Raw genomic sequence first — 19,376 nt, 5'->3', positions numbered from 1 at the left:
ATTTTCCTAATTACTTTGTTTTGTTGGGCAGCGGAATTATCGATGTTTTAATTCTTCAATTGGCATGTCATTCTTACATTGCCATGCCATTCTTACACTGCCATGCCATCACTATGTCATTCTTACACTGTCATGCCATACTTACATTATCATGTCACTCTGACATTTTCATGCCATTCTTACATTGTCGTGTCATTCTTACACTAGCATGTCATTCTTGCATTATCATGTCATTCTTACATTCCCATGCCATTCTTACATTCTCGTTTCATTCTTACATTGGCATGCCATGGTTACATTCTCATGTCATTCTTACATTGTCATGTCATTCTTACATGGTTGTGTCATTCCTACATCGTCATGTCATTCTTACATTGTCATTCTTATAGTTTCATGCCATTCTTACATTGGATTCTAATGTGTTTATTTACGGTAGCACCATAAAACCGATACGTGAAGTTGTCATATTTCCTGTCTCGGGTAGCAGGAGGGTGCTTGCGCATTTTTTAAAGTGTTTGTCCTCTAGTTTTTTTTATGATCTCTGTGGTTAAAGCATAGCTGGATTACAACACAGGCCGCCGGGGTCAGCATTTCCGAAAGGCTCCTCCCCCAGAACATTTTGATAATGGCATCGCTGTAGACAAGATTTAGACTTATTTCCTTACTACGAACGATGTCGTTGTTGATGTCGTTCTCGAAATCATGCAAAAACAGATTTAGACATCTTGATTGTATTCAACGCATCTGGAATTTTCATGTGTTACCCACATGATTCACATGATAAAACTTAATACAACGATTTCCCCTACTCATTACGGTCACGACATTAAATTTTGTTCGAAAAAAGATCCAGGAATCTAATTGGACAGTCTTATAATCCGCTTAGTTTGATTCGAGAGGTGTGCCAAAGCCCCCCCCCCCCCGACACACACACGCACGTTGCCTTCCACAGGTCCATTTTCACACGAGGCCATCACTTTAAACATTTCATCAAATTTCTTAGAAACGACGGGATAGACACGCCTATTAAAGTTTTCTAGGAAATAGATAACGATGGTTATAAAGTCTACTCCACTAGCCAGTCACTAATAGCAGACGTGTATAAATTATACGATATACATATTATTATATTTTTACTACTTCTAGTTCTACGGAGAAGAAAAACGTAACGACTCAACACAGGTGTAAATTAAGGTATGAACGTATGTACATGTAGCATATGATGTTTAGTTTAAACGATGATATAAAAGCTTATACATGTATTATCTATATGTATGTGATGAATAAATGTTCAATTGTAGGTCAGTGTACAACATATATACAATACACTATGATAAATATGCAATTCATGTTTGTACATGTATTTGCACGAGTTAGTGCAGCGATTGCGATTTTGTAGTATTTCCTTTTTTTGTAATCCCCTGTATTTGTTGTAGAAGTGAACATCTTCGGTAATAGCTAAAGACTGGGATTATCCTTGAAACTATTTATTACCAGAAACGTTATACAGAAGGAGAAGAGCACGTCCGACAAGCAGAGTAACCCTTCTGGAAACGGGATGAAACCTATCAGTATTTATAAGGAAATGGTATCCTATGATACTACATGTAGTTAAATACGAAAAACTTAAATCGATTACTAAATGGAAGGAGAAATTAAATGATTGGGAAAGATTAGCTCACCATATAAAAATTAACTCTAAATCACAAAACTTCCATATGGATACACAAATTATTTTGTAAATTAAGACTGACAGAATCAACTTTGTGTTCTTTCTGTCATTCAGATATTGTTATTAGAAATGAAGTTTTGATTGGTGTAATTTAATATTTAGTGACATTCATCATATTACCAGGGGCGGCTTTAGGAATTTTTGCAGGAGGGGGTTTGCCACAAATCAGATCTTCAGGAAGAGCTACTTGAACTACTTCTTTTTTATGGGTTCGCTACTCTGGTTTCGCTTATTAGTTTTTATACGCCCACATTTTCATGTGGACGTATTATGCCGTCGCCCCTGCCCGTCCATTATTTGTTTGTGAACACTCTACAATTCACAATTGTTATCCGATTTTGACGAAACTTGAAATATAGGTGTATCTCCCAACGATCTCGGTTTCTTTCGATATTGGCATGTATCGGACTATAAAGAAAAATCAAATTTTATGGGAACACTCTAGAGTTCACAATTTTCATCTAATTTAAATGCATTTTCATAAACCATCGGTCTTGGTTCCTTTCGATATTGGCGCATACAGATCGTAACTTTATGGATTATGGTCCCTGATTGTGCGAACAATCACGTTGTTAGCTTGTGGTCCCTCTAGAGGTCACAATTATTATCCGATTTAAAACAACATTTGAATATATCAACGTTACATCGTAATGTCGGTTAAGTTCAAATTTCGTAAACATCGGAACAAAATTACCGGACAAAATGGACATCTCCTTGCGCAAATAGTGTAAAAATATGGTGTATCAAAGTTGTGAACCTTCAGTCACAATTTTTATCCGATTTTGATGAAACTTAAAATACATGTTTATTGCCCACAGATATTCGCGCATATCCGATCGTAACTTCCTGAATTATGGTCCTTGATTGTACGAAAAATCGCGTTTTTTAGTTTGTGGTCCCTCTAGCGGTCACAATTGTTATCCGATTTAAAAGAAAAACGTTTGATTATATCACCGTGACAATTTTTTATCTGATTTTAAAAAAAAACCAACGTGTAAATGCATCACCGTTAGTATCACGGTTGAGTTCGAATTTTATGAAAATCAGACCGAAACTGCCTGACAAAATGGCCGGTGCTTGTATGCAAATAGTGTAAAAGTATGTGATACAAAGGTTGTGAACCCTCTAGAAGTCACAATTTGTATCAGATTTTGATGAAACTTAAACTATATCTTTATGCCCCAAAGATCTATAAGTTCCTTCTCTATTTGCGCATAACAGACAGTAACTTCCTGGATTGTGGCCCCTGATTGTACGAAAAATCGCGATTTTAGCTTGTGGGCCCTCTAGAGGTCACAATTTTTATCCGATTAGGATGGTTGAGTTTGAATTTTGTAAAAATCGGATCGAAACTGTCCTACAAAATGGCCGTTCCTTGTACGCAAATAGTGTAAAGGTGTGTAATACCAAGCTTGTGGACCCTCTATCAGATTTTTATCAGATTTTGATGAAACTTAAAATATTTGTTTATGTCCCAAAGATCTCGGTTCCATTTTGTTGAAACTTAAAATATGTTTATATCCCGAAGATTTAGCTTCTTGTAGATATTCACGCATATCGGACCGTAACTTCGTGGATTATGGCCCCTGATTGTTCACAAACTCTTTTCTTTTTTTGAGCTTGTTCTCTGTCCATCTCTTGCAAAATGTGGGCGAATCTTGCATGGCAACCACTTCTTATACTACTTCATAGTATAAAAACTATTGTTTTTAAATCATTTTAGGAAAAAGTACATATTCTACAAAATTAAACTCTATACTGTTTGAAGGGTGTTTAGTTCAAAAGCCTAATGAATGTCATACCAATGTTAGACATCAAAGGAAACTTTTTATTTTCAATGAATGTAAATGCGGTTTTCGCCAATTGGTAGATGTTCGGAATTTACAAGTTTTGTACAATAGAATGAGTATGACCTAATTTGATACTTTTAATTTTTGAAGATTTCGGTTTAAAACTTTCAGAATCCGTTACAAATGGCTGAATTAGGCCAAACATGGCAAAAAGAATTGTTTTTAAAAAAAAACTTTTTAGGACAAAGTACACACTCTACAGAATTAATCTCGATACTGTATGAAATGTATTTAGTTCAAAAACCTAATGAATATCTAGAAAATGTTATCTGGAAGTGACCTCATAGACCAATAAAAACATGCGGTTCGTTTCTTTTTAAACAATACATTACAAGTGCCGTACCGTACTCACGTTTTCTTTGTTTTTCAATTTTATGAAGTCAAGGTCAACAATACACGTTACTATATTAGATATTTGTAATTAATGTATAAGTGTGTGGTAATGTAGCATAAAACCTATCAAAGTTGTCACTTTGACAAGTCTAGTTAATTTTAATTTTATTCTTCAATTGGATGCCCGACCCGTCGCCCCATCTGTCCCTTCCCGACTCTCTGTGCGCCACAGTTTCTACAAGTGACAGGTCTATGTATAGTGACAATACTACGTATAGGGGATGAGACACAGCCGTACTATAACCCTAAAACCCACCAAATCCATAAAAATACAATAAACCACTATAAACTAATATGAGGGATCAGGTACTTAGAAACAGTAGGTAGCCTACACCTTATCATGCGCATGCGATGTTGTTCGATAATCTGTACTTGCAATTCAGAAGCCAATGTAGAACGTAACCTTGGAGCAATGCAACAATCGAGAATTATTTACACAGAACTAAAAATGCACCTGACAAAATTTCCAATAAAGCATTGATTAAGATTCTTACTTTCTTTTTCTGAAATGACTAAGATATCTATGTTGCAATAGCGGTCATTTTTTGTGGTTATAATACACAATCGATGTGCTTTTTACTATACATGTATATAATTTGTGTAGTTTCACAGTGTCTGGACAGGATTTATCTCTAAAGGCGAATGTGAGGTGGGGTATGCTTACCCTGTTGTATTGTTTGGTATTGTACCTTATCGTTCGTTTTCTTTATTTTCAGACTTAAACAACATGGCGGAACAGACGGATAAGATCAACTGTAGTATCTGTTTAAACGACTTTACAGAACCTAAAATTATCGAATGTGGACATGGATTCTGTATGAAATGTTTGGAAGATTATGTCAGTAGACTTGGTAAAGTTGGTAAAGATAACAGGTTCCCGTGTCCTTTATGTCGTCAGGAGGTCATTGTTCCAGTTGGCGGGAGTAAAACACTTTCTTCCACCAAAGAAATTGAATCCATTAAACGCACGACGACGAAATGTGATGTATGTAAGAGAAAGGTCGAATCAAAGTTCCATTGCTTGGACTGTAAGAAATGTTTTTGTTTATCCTGTAAACCCCCACATGATTCTTTTTTCTCGAATCATCATGTTTCAGAACAAGGTCGTAATAGAAAAACGACCGAGGGACGTCAGTCATTTTGTAATCGTCATAAAACTGAGAATGTGGAGTTTTATTGTAAAGATTGTTGCCAGACTATTTGTAAAGAATGTCAGATATCAGATCACAAAGGTCATAAAACGTTAAAAATAAAGCTGTACGGAAAAGAGGCTATGGCAGAATTGGAAAATTTGAAAACAGAATTTGAAAAAAAGATGGCAGAACTGACGAATTATGTTGATGATGTCAACAAAAAGATTTCCGCTATAAACACGTCTGTTGCCACATCCAGTGCTAAAATTGATCAACAAGTAAAAACTATCTGTGAGACTGTCACGAGAAAAGGCAGTGAATTTAAACTGTATATTCAAAACGCGCGCGAAAAGGAAGAAAGAAAGATGAAGAGGATTGTTGAATCGTCAAAAAATTTCATTGACCAGTTGCAGGAGTCCGTGCACAATATTAACACTATTTTAAAAGGTGATTCAATGTATGACGTATTAAATGAGCTGCCAACCCTTAGAAACCAACGGCGAGAAAATGAGGCATATGAACTAAACAATTTATATGACGTCAGCACGGAATTCCACCTTGGAGAGATAAATACTTCAACTCTTGATCAAATGATAGGAAAGCTAGAAATAACCCGAAACGTGACGATTACACACAACTTTAAACACAGTGAAGTAACGAATGCCTGGGGATTCAGTCCTGTCTATAAAGTAGAAGATAGATTGTGGCATTTCAAAGCCAGTCGAAATCTAAAATCATTATGGTTTTATTATCTAAACCTGGGTGTGATGGTTTATGGGGAACATCTCTTATCAGACAAAACCAAAGTTTCCTTGAAACTTATCAACAACACCGATGTCATGAAAACGGTAGTCAATACCTCGCCACCCACAACCACGTCATTAGCCACAGAATTCATCTGGAACAATGCTTACTATATGAATCAAATGTCGTCAGCTGGATTTGTAAACAACGATCAATTCACTGTCCAGGCAACAATTGTTGTTACAGACATAAAGACATAATAATGTTATCTATAAATAGATCGTGTATAATAATTGTATACTCGCCCAGGTATAACATGATATATATTATGATCACTATGAAATGTGTATTCATAGTTTAGTATAACCGTTGTTATAAAATATATTGTTCAGTATAACCATTGCTATAAAATATGTAACAGTGTAACCTTTGTTATAACATATACAGCCCATTCTGTGATTTTCATGTGGACGTATATTGTCGTCGCCCCTGTCCGTCCGTCCACAGTTGTTTGTTAACAGTCTACAGGTCACAATTTTTATCCGATTTCAATGAAACTTGAAATATAGGTTTATCACCCTAAGATCTCTGTTCCGTTCGATATTTGCATGTATCGGACTGTAACTTCATGGATTATGGCCCCTGATTGTACGAAAAATCACGTTTTTAGCTATCTATCCGATTTGGTTTAAACTTGCTTATAACCCAAAGATCTCGGGTCCTTTCTATATTCGCGCATATCGGAACGTAACTTCCTGAATTATGGCCCCTGATTGTACGAAAAATCGCGTTTTTAGCTTGTGGACACTATAGAGGTCATAACTTTTATCGGATTTCGTGAAAATCGGCCCAAAACTGACAGACGGCCGCCGTTCGTTCTCAAATAGCGTAAAAATATGGTATATCAAGGTTGTGGACCCTATAGAGGTCACAATTTTTATCCGATTGTGTTGAAACTTGAAATGTAAGTTTATAACCCAAACATCTCGGTTCCTTTAGATATTTGCGCATATCGGACCGTAAATTCCTGAATTATGGCCCCTGATTGTACGAAAAATTGCGTTTTTTAGCTTGTGGACACTATAGAGGTCCTAATTTTTATCCGATTTAAAAACCGTATTATTATATCACCGTTACACCCTAAGGACGGCTGAGTTACAATTTCGTAAAAATCGGCCCAAAACTGACAGACAAAATGGCCGCCCCTCGTTCTCAAATAGCGTAAAAATATGGTATATCAAGGTTGTGGACCCTATAGAGGTCACAATTTTTATCCGATTTTGTTGAAACTTGAAATGTAAGTTTATAACCGAAAGATCGAGGTTCCTTTCGATATTCGCGCATATCGGAACGTAATTTCCTGAATTATGGCCCCTGATTGTACGAAAAATCGCGATTTTGGCTTTTGGACCCTATAGAGGTCACAATGTTTATCCGATTTAAAAAAAACGTATTATTATATCACCGTTACACCCTAAGGATGACTGAGTTCGAATTTCGTGAAAATCGGACCAAAATTGACAGACAAAATGGGCGCCCTTTGTTCTCAAATGGCGTAAAAATATGGTATATCAAGGTTGTGGACCCTATAGAGGTCACAATTTTTATCTGATTTTGTTGAAACTTGAAATGTAAGTTTATAACCCAAATATCTCGGTTCCTTTCGATATTTGCGCATATCGAATTTTAATTTCCTGAATTATGACCCTTGATAATAGGAAAAATCACTTTCTTTTTAGCTTGTTCTCTATCCATCTCTCGAAAATGTGGGCGTATCCTGCCTGGCAGCCGCTGTGGGTTTTTTTTTTGTTTCTCTTCTGAGATTCTGGCGTTATGCCGGTTAAACGAGATACTAACTTGTTCATACGGGATACTAACTCGTCCAAACGATATACTAACTCGGCCAAACGAGATAATAACTCGGCCAAACCAGATACTAACTCGTTCAAACCAAATACTAACTCGTTAAAACTAGTTGCTAACTTCGTATATTTAACTTATTCGGTTTAGAAGAATTTATCAGAGAACGTATTTTTTTAGAAAAAAGAACTATTTTAGCAGCACTTGAGCGCGATGTTATTAAGTTGTGCATTCACTGCGAAATAACAGTACAATTGAATTTTTTTAAATTGAACACATTTCAGAATGTCGACTGCGTTTTTAGCTTACTCAACGATATTAAAGGTATCCTTCTAACTACAGTTTCCTTCGTTTATTTCTCTGTTAGTGTATTGTCACACCCATTTATCACAGTTCCGGGTTTCTAGTTTGTTGTTGTTATGTGTGGGATAGTCCTTCGTCACTGACGATAATTTAAGCCGCGCGTTTGTCTCTGGGTTTCTAGTTTGTGGTGCTTATGTGTTGGGTAGTCTTTTTGACACTGACGATAATTTAAGAATATAGCCATCCGTTCTTTACTAAAATGAAACTGGGTTTAACTCCTATTCGTCTACACCAACCGGTGCGGTAATTCCACTCACCCTTCATTTAATTCCAAATCTGATGGGGTCTTTTACTTATATGCCAACAAATGTTCAACACTAGTGTCCTCTTCTCTAAGTGTTGCAGAGCAGAGCGCTTGGCTAGGACAGCGCCTAGTCATTCGGATTGGACGAACAATCGAGATCCTGTGCACACGTTGGTGTACATGGAAAAAGAACCCCAAACTGCACGCAGCGATCCATCTACGTCATACTTCGAGATTATGATCACTGCCCTAGTTGGCCTCCATTTAAAATGCTCACGTGATCATTTTGGGGCTGGACTTATCGACTTAACTTCAGCTTTGTGTACACAACAGAGTAAAAAATAACCCGATCAAGCACGTGTTTTATGTAAACACATGTCATTGGCAAAATGTCAACTTCTGCCACTCTGGTAAAAGCGATATATAATATTATGTGCTAGTGGGTAACATTGCAATACATTCTTTGCCATTGTAAACTGTCTTTAGAGTTTCAATCTGTTTATCTTTCAAAACAAGGTTAGATACTCCTAAATTTGTCTTCGCAAACAAAACCGCCTCTATGAAATTATCTTTCATGCGCGCCGCCATATTGAATAATTAGAGGACTATTTTGTGATTCGGCTTAGATTAGTTTGACATCTTTCATACACACAGCGGCTAAATAAACATATTTAATTTCATTCAATATGACAATAGAAGAGAAATAAATACTTCTAAAAATTACTAAAAGCATACTCAGTGTTTTCGACTAAAATCGTCGATGTAGGAATTAAAATGTCGGTTAATTAGCTTAGGGCCTGTTTTCAGGCGGAGCTAGCTGTAGACAGGCAGCCTAAGTTTGGGATGAAAGAACCCTTGACAATTCGCATTCAATCCACGTACGGGTAAAGTGTCCATCATATGGCGTATGTCCATTTTCATTATCCCTTAACCATGCTTCATTCGTTAACAGATGTTTTTCATATTTTGTAAGGAGCATTTGTGGTCCTGAGAAGACCAACCCTATCGATATTCACAGTCTGCGACTTTCCATTCCCAGGCCACGAAATTTCAAACTTTGGCGTAACCAGAAAAATGACCATTGCGTAACCAATTGGTTATATAAAATGGTTGCGCAATTTTCATGTTTTATCCAGATTTAAATGGTGCTACTATTCATTTCCACTTGCGGTGAATGTATTTTTTTAAAAGAAATAACCTAATTTATATTTTTTTATATTTAAAGTTATATTTTGAGGTTAACTGTTTATGACTTTAATCCAACGGTGTCCCCATTTAAAAATTGTTCCACTTCACTAAATCCCTATACTTTAATAATTCTTTTATCAATCGGCTATTTTCAAACATCAAGCGGCCGATTAAGATCCCTGATGTACGTAAACATCTATTCAGTTAACTGGTCACGGTTCGGTTGCAGAGGTGAATCGGTTCCAAAAATTACTAATGGATTTTCGTTCTTATGTCATATCTGATCTTCAAAAACCAGGAATGGTAGCTACCACGTTGTTTTCGGCCACTGAAGACCACATACATACTTCATATTGCATTTGTCATTTGTAATCATTCTTCCAAGCACGTAGCATGAGACGGTATTTATTAACCTCGGCACTCTATAAACAAAGTCTCAAAAGGAAACAGAATAGTTTGATGTGATGAAGTAATATTAAAATAGACAGGACAGTAAAATCGTTTACATTATCGCTCATGCCGGCGGGGGTCAAAGTTGACGACGGGTCATTGGTACTACCGTACAGCATATGGCTATAGTGAAAGAACACGTGTAGTAAATTCTTTGGAAATATAGATGACATGTTAAATATATAGTCAAACACATTTTGTATTTGAAAATCCAAAGGTGCGCTTTCAAATATTTATGGCATAATTAATCATTTAAAGAATTAGGAGAAGGGGGGCATTTTTAAATCAACCTGCTTGCTTGGTCAATACGTGATCTGTCAATGTACTGGTAAGATGGGAAATGAAATGCCAAGAATGAATGAATGAAGTTTGTGCTATAATACTAATAATTTAGACCTGTGTCACAAAGTCATCCTATATAAAAATTGATCAAATGCGAATAAATTTGTTAATGAAATTTGTTAACGTAACCGATATTTCAATTTGCGTAACTAGGAAATCGGTCGCGCGGGTCTGAGCTGGCGTGACCGCATGTAACCAATTGGTATCGTTCGCGTGAAATTTCGAGACAGCATTCCTTTCTGTTTCTAAAAACAACTTTGTATTATGTCAGAGACTACAATTTTTGTTAGATTGTTTTTTCTTCAAATGTTGATGTGAAGCATTCGGACTGTGAAAAAGCTTAACCCTACTGAGCGAAGATTAACCCTATTGATTTTCAAATTTGGTGTGAAGATTGGAATCGGCTAGGATGGACCCTGTTGATTTTCAGCAATACATTTCAGAGATACATTGTGTGTCCATAAAATCTTGTAAACACGATAGAGATTAAATTACTTGACGGGCTCCGAATCATTATCAAATATGGTCAATATCGAAGTTTTCCTTTTGGATAAGCTGTTTTAATTGAGGCATGCTGATGTGTGGGCGTATTTGCGTGGCAATAACAAATAAAACTGTTAAAACCCACATGTAATAATCATGGACAATCTAGTTAAAGCTACAATTTCATATTTTTTAGTTATATTTTTAAAATTTATTAGCCTTAAAATAGATGGTATCCATAAACTGTCCCACCTTGTTAAAGAATAATCCTATTAATCCTATAATTCACTATTGCCAGCTGAGAAATTGGCAAAAATATCAATTCCAACGTTTGAAGGTAGCTAATGCATGGAGGCAATATGAAAACAAGGGAGGTAATTGTGTTATTATTTCCTGTGTCAATGATTTTTAAGGGTGGGAAATAATGCCCATGGTCGTATAATAGTGAGTTGATAACCTATTGAGCAAAAATATGAAAATATGAAATTTCCGCTTTAAGACAGTTGCTGACGCCACGTGGAACAAAGTGAAACATCTTTTGTGTTCATATTTTAATTTCAAATTGTTTAAACTCAATATGACGGTAGAGAACAAATATTTTTACGGCAAACAAGATTTTATCGAAATTGACAAAAAATATAAATAGTGGTCTTGGTTTATACATCTATGAAGGTTGCTACCGCCGACCGAACTCGGCTAAACGAGAAGAGATATTTGTTACTACACTCAGGTATTTAGACCGTAGGCTCAGTGCCGGGCGGTTGGGTCCGGACCCAACTTCTCGATAGTAAAATTTTGCGTAGAATATGACGCCAAGTGGTAATCTGTCCGTCGTTGGGACTTTTTCGAGATATTCGGGGTCAAAGGTCAAATGAGGTCATTTACACCGAAAGTGAATGCGCAGCCATTCTTGTATCATGCAAACATGTTGAAAATGATCGAAACTATTCACTGTTTCAATAAAAATATCAACTTAAATTCATTTTGTTCTTTATGACCCCGGAGGTTAAAAGGTCAATTTTTCTGTTTTTTTCGCTAAAACTATGAAACTATTCAAATGCTTTTCGAACAACTAGTTTCATTATTTACAGAAATCGTTATGAAACTAAATCGAAGAGATTTTGATTTGACATTTTTTACGTATTTTTGAAACAGGTTTCGAGGTGTTTTAGTCCTGTTATGCAAGATTTTTTTTAGACATTCCAAAGTAAACGTACGGTGCTAAAACACTCTAAAGATAAATGTAATGTATCGAAAAAGAAATCATGAAAAACAATTTTTTTTTGTTGACAAAACCCGTTCGATTCTTGGAAACGAAATTCAAAACTGGTAGTTTCGGTTTCAGTAGTGGTAAATTTGTCCAATCTGTTGTGAAAAATGTCATGATATTTTTACACTGACATGGAATTCTTACATTATCATGCCGTTCTTGAATTGCCATGCAACCCTATAGTGTTATGTCATTCTTGCATTCTCATGCTATTCTTACATAGTCGTGTAATTCTTACATTGGCATGATATTCTTACATTTTCGTGTCATTCTTATAATGTCATGTCATTGTTCTATTGCCACGTGAATCCCCGGTTGTACGTGACGAGGAGTGGGGTCGCCTGTCCAACCTCGTGGGTTTTCTCCGGGTCCTCCGGTTTTCTTCCCACTGCTAAAGACCCCTACGCGCAAGTGAATTATGTAAATAAAATTAAACCATATTAGTCCCGAAATGACCTAGTTTGTGTCGAGTGGACATTAAACCCCATTTCTCTTTCTCTCTCTATTGCCATGCTATTATTACATTACCATGTTACCTTACACTTTCAAGCCATTCTTACATTTTCATGCTATTGTGATATTGTCATGCCATACTTACATTATCATGTCATTCTTACATTGTCATGTCATTCTTACATAGGTACCTACTATAATTTTTTAAACCATCCTCCGTCATCGGAAGGCGTTTGTCCTGTGTGGTTAAAGCAAAGTCGGAATACAGCACAGGCCGCCGTAGCAAGCCTTTCAAAGGGCCCTTCCCCAAGTAGCTTTGAAATTGGCATCACCGTACACGAGATTTATACTTTTTTCCTGTCATCTTTATTGTATTTAAGCCCATAGGCGTACGAGCCCGGGGGGGCAGGGGGGGGGGGGGCAGCTGCCCCCCTAACTTTCGGGCAAGCTGACTTTTCGGGCAGACGGGTAAAGTGAAAAAAAAAAAATTATTTCATCTACTTGACAAAATAAAGTGCCCAAAATCTAATAAAACACTAATTTTACGGGCTGGAATAGCAGGAAAACGCGTTTGCGGCTGTCAAATATTCCAAAATTTTCTTGGGGGGTCCATACAAGGTCAGTTCCGCTTCTTCACCTCTTGAAGAAAACCGGCCCCGCTGTCTGTAAACCCGAAATCTTTTCGGGCATTTTTAATTTTGCTTCCCTTACTGTTATCGAGCCCTAATATAACACTAATTTTACTTTTCTTTTAATTGAATACCACGAATTTGTACTGAGTTGACTATGGATTAAAACATATTGTCTGGAGCTAATCTACCTTGTGCGACATTTTTCGGGCATCGATTATTATTTGTGAATGCAGCTGCAACAGTCTGATTGGATGGTTGGGATTCAGAGTGGGATTTTGGATACTTTTGGAGTTTACACAGGCTAGAATAGCAGTAAACGCATTTGCGGTGGTTAAATTTTCAAAATTTTTCTCCGGAAGGGTATAACCCCGAACCCAGCGACGATTGATTGGTTGTTTGGAATTCCGGTCAGCCAACTGGGCTATATTGGACCAAATTGAAGTTGCTGTATTCACAGGCTGGAATAGCAGGAAAACGCGTTTGCGGCAGTTAAAATTTCAAAATTTCCCCCAACGGTCCCCACACTGATCCGCAGTGAATATTCGCTTGGATGTCGCATTAGGTCTGTAAAACAGATTGAACGGTCCCGTCTTCGTGGACTGTAAACGATTGATTGGAATTCGAGTCAGCCACCTTAATAAGGCTATATTAGACCACTTTGAAGTTACTTTGTTCACGGGCTGAAATAGCAGGAAAACGCGTTTGCAGCCGTCAAATATTCCAAAATTTTCTTTTGAGGGTGGGGGGTGGGGGGCAAGGTAAGCTCCGCTCTCTTCGCCTGTAAAGGAAGACTGGCGCTCTCTGTAAACCCGAAATTTTTTCGGGCATTTCGGGTTCTACCCCCCTAACTGTCATCGAGTCCGTACGCCTATGTTTAAGCCTTCTGGCTCTTTCGGTGTTATTCACATTATTTATACTTTAAAAAAAACAAGGGGAGCTTATTTAAACCCTTTCCCTGTCCCTCCTTACTAACAGGCCCTGCTTTTAGCCCTTTGCCAATGAAAATGTCGCACTCCTAAAATAGTTTCGTTTACACTTGTATGAATAAAGCCGTAGACCTGTAGCTGATCTAAATCTAGTCATTCTTAGAAATGACTAGATTGACACGCCTATTGATCGAAGTTTTCTAGGAAAAAGCTAACTACGGCTATATAGACCAATCGATAGGATATTATCACTAATAACAGACCTGTTTAAAATATATGATATAAATATTATTATATTTTATTACTTCTACAGAGAAGAAAAACTTAACGACTCGACACAACTGCAAATTAAGGTATGTAGCCTATAAGCGTGTCCTACTTTTAAGGATTCATATGCAAGCTTTGTATTATATTTATATACGTGGGAGATACATATTGAATAGATGTTCAAATGTAGGTCGGTCTACAACATATATAACAGACTATGATAAATATGCAATCTATGATTTTATTTGCATGAGTTAGCGCAGTGGTTTCGTTTATATTATCCCCACTACTTTTATTTCATAATTAAAAAGCTTTGTTTGGTGTAATAAATTATTTGATATTATTGTTGGCATGGACGGTCGCTGAACGGTTAACATTTCCCTCGTAGCATAAGTAAAACTAATTCGTAATCCGACATACTTTCGGTCAAAACCGTGTTGCACCGGTGTCATTTCTGTCAACCCCGAGTCATATATTAACCCAACCCATCTGATCCACTTTATACGAATACCGACATTTGAATCTAAACACCTTCTTTAAAGCAAATATAACTAATTTATATGTGATAAATAATATTTATTTCGGGACATTTCAATGGGATTATGGAACAGGCTTAGTCTATATAAAACCAATCCTGCTAATTCCATAAAAAAAATCAAACGAAACTTAATTCTCATCCGGTTTTGATTCTTTGCAATGGCCATTATGTGAACAGAGCAAGCATGCACTTTCTCGTGTACTAATTTCGCCGTTACGTAATTTCGCCGTACCTATCATATTTCAACTGTACCTGAATGATCTATCGTGCACAAGTAATTTATGTCGAATAATTTTATAACCTGAACTAAGGTAGCTGAAATAAATATCCCCCCTTTTAAAACGCGCAGGAGTAGTATATGGGCGTATGTTTTGATCAACCTTTTCCCTGACTCGTGCTTACCTACATTTCTTTGGTGTTGGTTAAACATGCATATGCAAGAGCAAAATCTGCCTATTTGCATGTCTTTCTTTAGGCCTGAAATGTTATCTAAATTATTAATCCAGACCATAATCAACTCTCCATGCCATCGTTTTGTTGCGGATAAAATAACCGTAAAAATTGATAATCGAGACTTTGTCCTTTATCGTAACAACGGTAGTAATGGCATTCGAGGCTATCCTAAAATGGAATCGCTAATATATAGGTTCAGAGTGAAGCAATTTGACTGATATTTTCATCATATTCTCTTTTCATTATCTATATTTAACTATTATAGCGAGAACTCTCAGGTCTTTTTCTAATCTTACCTATAATGCTCCTTTAATATCATTATGAAGATGGCCCCAATCGAATTTGACGAAGATCAGATAAATTTACTTTAAACATGTGTACCAACTCGTGTCCACCCTGCAGGCTAGAATGAATTCCAGATTCTTTTGAATTTTATGGTGTGAAGCATTGATTTTGTAGAGGGGGTCACGGTGGCTAAGTGGGTAAGATACTGGCTCGCTAGCCTAGAGGTCGTCTGTTCGGTCCCTGCATTGGCCGAGAAAGTTCATCCAGATTTCTGTCGTGGTTCCCCATTGTCAGTGATGCAGGACGGAGGGTCTGACAAGGACAGCAGCTCTCTAGTCCTTCGGATGGGACAAAACAACGAGGTCCCGTATACACATTGGCGTACACGGCAAGTTTTTGAACGCTTTAAAGTCTGCAACACACGCTATGTATAGGGTAATGTACATCGTGTACGAGGTGGGTGTGCTAGTATTATCTACAACGTCCGATATACTTTTGTTTATTATATTTCAGATATTAGCCCTGGTATTAAAAGAACATGGCGGAACAGACGGATAAGATAAACTGTAGTATATGTTTAAACGACTTCACAGAACCTAAAACTATTGAATGTGGACATGGATTTTGTTTGAAATGTTTGGAGGATTATATTACTAAAGTTGGTAAAGATAACAGGTTCCCGTGTCCGTTATGTCGCCAGGATGTCACTATTCCGGTTGGTGGCATTAAAAACCTTTCTTCCACCACGGAAATTGAATCCATTAAACGCACAACGACGAAATGTGACGTATGTAAGAGAAAGGTCGAATCAAAGTTCAATTGCTTGGACTGTAAGAAATGTTTTTGTTTGTCCTGTAAAACCCCACACGATTCTTTTTTCTCGGATCATCATGTCTCAGATCTAGCTCATAGCAGAAATACGACTAAACGACACCCATCAATTTGTAATCACCATACACTGGAGAAGTTGGAATTTTATTGTAAAGATTGTTGTCAGACTATTTGTAATGAATGTCAAATATCAGATCACAAAGGTCACGACACAATGGAAATGAACGCGTACGGAAATGAAGTAAGGATAGAAATGGAAAATTTGAAAACACAATTTCAACAGAAAATAGCAGAACTGGAGAAATATGTTGATGATACCAACAAGAAGATATTCGATATGAATGCGTCTGCTGTCACATCTTCTGCAAAGATTGACCAGCAAGTAAAAGCTATATGTGAGGCTGTCACAACAAAGGGTCGCGAATTTAAACTACGTATGCAAAGAGCACTGCAAAAAGAGGAACACAAGATGAAGAGGGTTGTGGAATCGACAAATAATTTTATTGACCAACTGAAGGAGTCCATGTACAATATAAATGTCATTTTGAAAGGTGATTCAATGTATGGCGTATTAGATCTGCTGCCAAGTATTAGATGCCAACAAGAGGACAATGAGGCACATAAATTAACCATGATATATGACGTCTACAGCACATTCAACACTGGAAACATGGACACTGCAACTCTTAACAGTATGATAGGGAATTTAGAAATAGTTGGGCAAGCGGCCATTACCAATACATTTAAATATTATAGCCAAACAAATCATATTGCCAGGTATAGTCCCGTGTATGGGGTTGAAGATGAGTTGTGGTATATCCGAGCCTCGCGAAAAAAGTACACGATAAACCAGCTAAATGTGACATATTCTATTGACTATGTAGATGTTGGCATGGTACTATGTGGAGCCAAAGCCCAGCCAACTAACACTGTGGTTACCATGGAACTAATAAGTAATAATGCCACAAGCAACATAGTATCTAAAACCCTTCCACTGACACGTGAACCTTTGGCCACAGTATTCGACTGGCAAAAGGTTTGTCAATGTGATGAAATGAAATCATTTATAAGCAATGATACTTTCACAGTCAAGGGAACAATTTCGAAAATAAACATTATGAAATAATTCGTCATCTATAAATATATCTTGCATACTAATTTGGTAGTTCAGTTCACATTGCTTTGCTTTTAATATTTCAAGTTTTAAATCTGGTAGGGGTAATTTGGCATCACAAAGCATAGCATGCATTACATATAGTTAGAACTGAGAACATTTCCTATGTATATTATATGTCTTAATCAACAAACACAACGTATTGCAGTCATATATAGATACCCTTTCGTTGACGACCACGTTCCTAGCTACCCACTGATAGCGTTATAGACTCTTTGTCATACGAAACAAGGAGGATATTCCCTAGAGCAGGGATAGGCGCTAATTCCACCACAGGATCCACCATCAAACAATAACTAAAAGCTAACTGGGAGAATCCTACATCAAATCGTTCACCATTAACAGGTTGTATATATAAGTTGATTTGTTCCGGCAATGACCAATGTACAGGGGAAACCAATAGAGCTTTAGACACAAGAACCATAGAACACCAACCCCTATCAACAGAAAACCAATCTGCAACCAATCGTTGAGCACGTGAAGTCCCTAACAACGACCAATACGTGAAGAATACCAGAAAAAATTATGGAAAGCATTCCGATCAGAGGACACAAAATGGGATCTAGCCTATGAGTATACAATCGGACCATTAAGCCTTGTTTCTATTAATCATATTTAGATAACTTGTCTGCAATATCATAATCGATGGAAGCAGACGTTAAAAACTAGTAGAAGGGAGAAGATTCTCTCTACTCACTTGTGCCTTCAACTAAGAAAATGGAAGCGATTAGGACTCTAAATCGTTTACCCATCTCCAACCTATGCGAGACGAACCTCCACTCTCACAAGTTTCCCAGGAAACACTTGTGTGCGATATCACCCTAGGTGGAAGCGCGCGTTAAGCCCCACTGACTGGGAGAAGATAATGGTTATCTGCGATATCACCCTAGGTGCAAGCGACCATAAAGCCCTAGAAGAAGATGATCCGGGCCACTTTTCTCACAATACCGTGTTTTAAGGTGACGTTTTTACACATACGGACTAACATATGGTTTAATTTTATTTACATAATTCGCTTGCGCGTAGGGGTCTTTAGCAGTGGGAGGAAACCGGAGGACCCGGAGAAAACCCAGGTTGGACAGGCGACCCTACTCCTTGCCACGTACAACCGGGGATTCGAAACCACGCCAGTCGACTCAATGACAGACTTTCTGATACAGCGCGCGCGCACGCTAACCATTCAGCCATCCACCCCCCACCCCCTTCATATGTTAGCAATCTTAATTAAAATCAATCTGTCCATAATATCTAAAATAGTGTAGTGGATGTCAATATTGTAATAAATAAACAACAACAACCTATATAATTAGTGTGTTACTCTTCAACTAATAAATAACATTCAAAACGAGAAAGAGAGAATTTGGGTTTAACTCCCACTCAACACAAACTGAGTTATTTTTGGACTAATATAACATGGCACAACTTTATTTCAATAATTCTCTTGTGCATAAGAGGTATTTAGCATTGGAAGGAAAACGGGACTCGGAGAAAACCCACGAGGTTTAAGCTATAGACTCTACTCTTTGTGTGTCACGCACAAGTGTGTCATTGAAACCAGGCCGCTTAAATCCATGGTAGATCTTATGATCTAAAGCGACGCGTTAGACTATTCGCCACTCCTCCCTCCGAAGCTCCGTCCGCAAGAAGTTAACTCCCAAATACATGTAGGATAGCAGTTGTACTGTATGCTGATTATAGCTGTGTTATTGAACGGTAAATGTTATACCGGTTTATCTGCGAAATCATTATTGTGGAAGCACCAATA

The 19,376-nt window shown here is 37.3% G+C and overlaps 2 protein-coding genes across 2 annotated transcripts; both read left to right on the top strand.

Annotated features, from left to right (window-relative positions):
* Window positions 1–1,064: 1,064 nt before the first annotated feature.
* On the top strand, window positions 1,065–8,009 carry LOC126830317 (E3 ubiquitin-protein ligase TRIM33). Its single transcript, XM_050560687.2, has 2 exons — window positions 1,065–1,194; window positions 4,692–8,009. The coding sequence occupies exon 2, from the start codon at window positions 4,703–4,705 to the stop codon at window positions 6,110–6,112; it is 1,410 nt and encodes a 469-aa protein (XP_050416644.1). The 5' UTR covers window positions 1,065–1,194; window positions 4,692–4,702; the 3' UTR covers window positions 6,113–8,009.
* Window positions 8,010–14,330: 6,321 nt separating this feature from the next.
* LOC130014145 (E3 ubiquitin-protein ligase TRIM56-like) lies at window positions 14,331–18,950 on the top strand. Its single transcript, XM_056103086.1, has 2 exons — window positions 14,331–14,416; window positions 16,120–18,950. The coding sequence occupies exon 2, from the start codon at window positions 16,145–16,147 to the stop codon at window positions 17,561–17,563; it is 1,419 nt and encodes a 472-aa protein (XP_055959061.1). The 5' UTR covers window positions 14,331–14,416; window positions 16,120–16,144; the 3' UTR covers window positions 17,564–18,950.
* The last annotated feature ends 426 nt before the right edge of the window (window positions 18,951–19,376 follow it).

Source organism: Patella vulgata, chromosome 8, assembly GCF_932274485.2.
Source record: "Patella vulgata chromosome 8, xgPatVulg1.2, whole genome shotgun sequence".
Taxonomy (NCBI): Eukaryota; Metazoa; Mollusca; class Gastropoda; family Patellidae; genus Patella; species Patella vulgata.
This window is presented reverse-complemented; position numbering and strand designations above follow the sequence as displayed.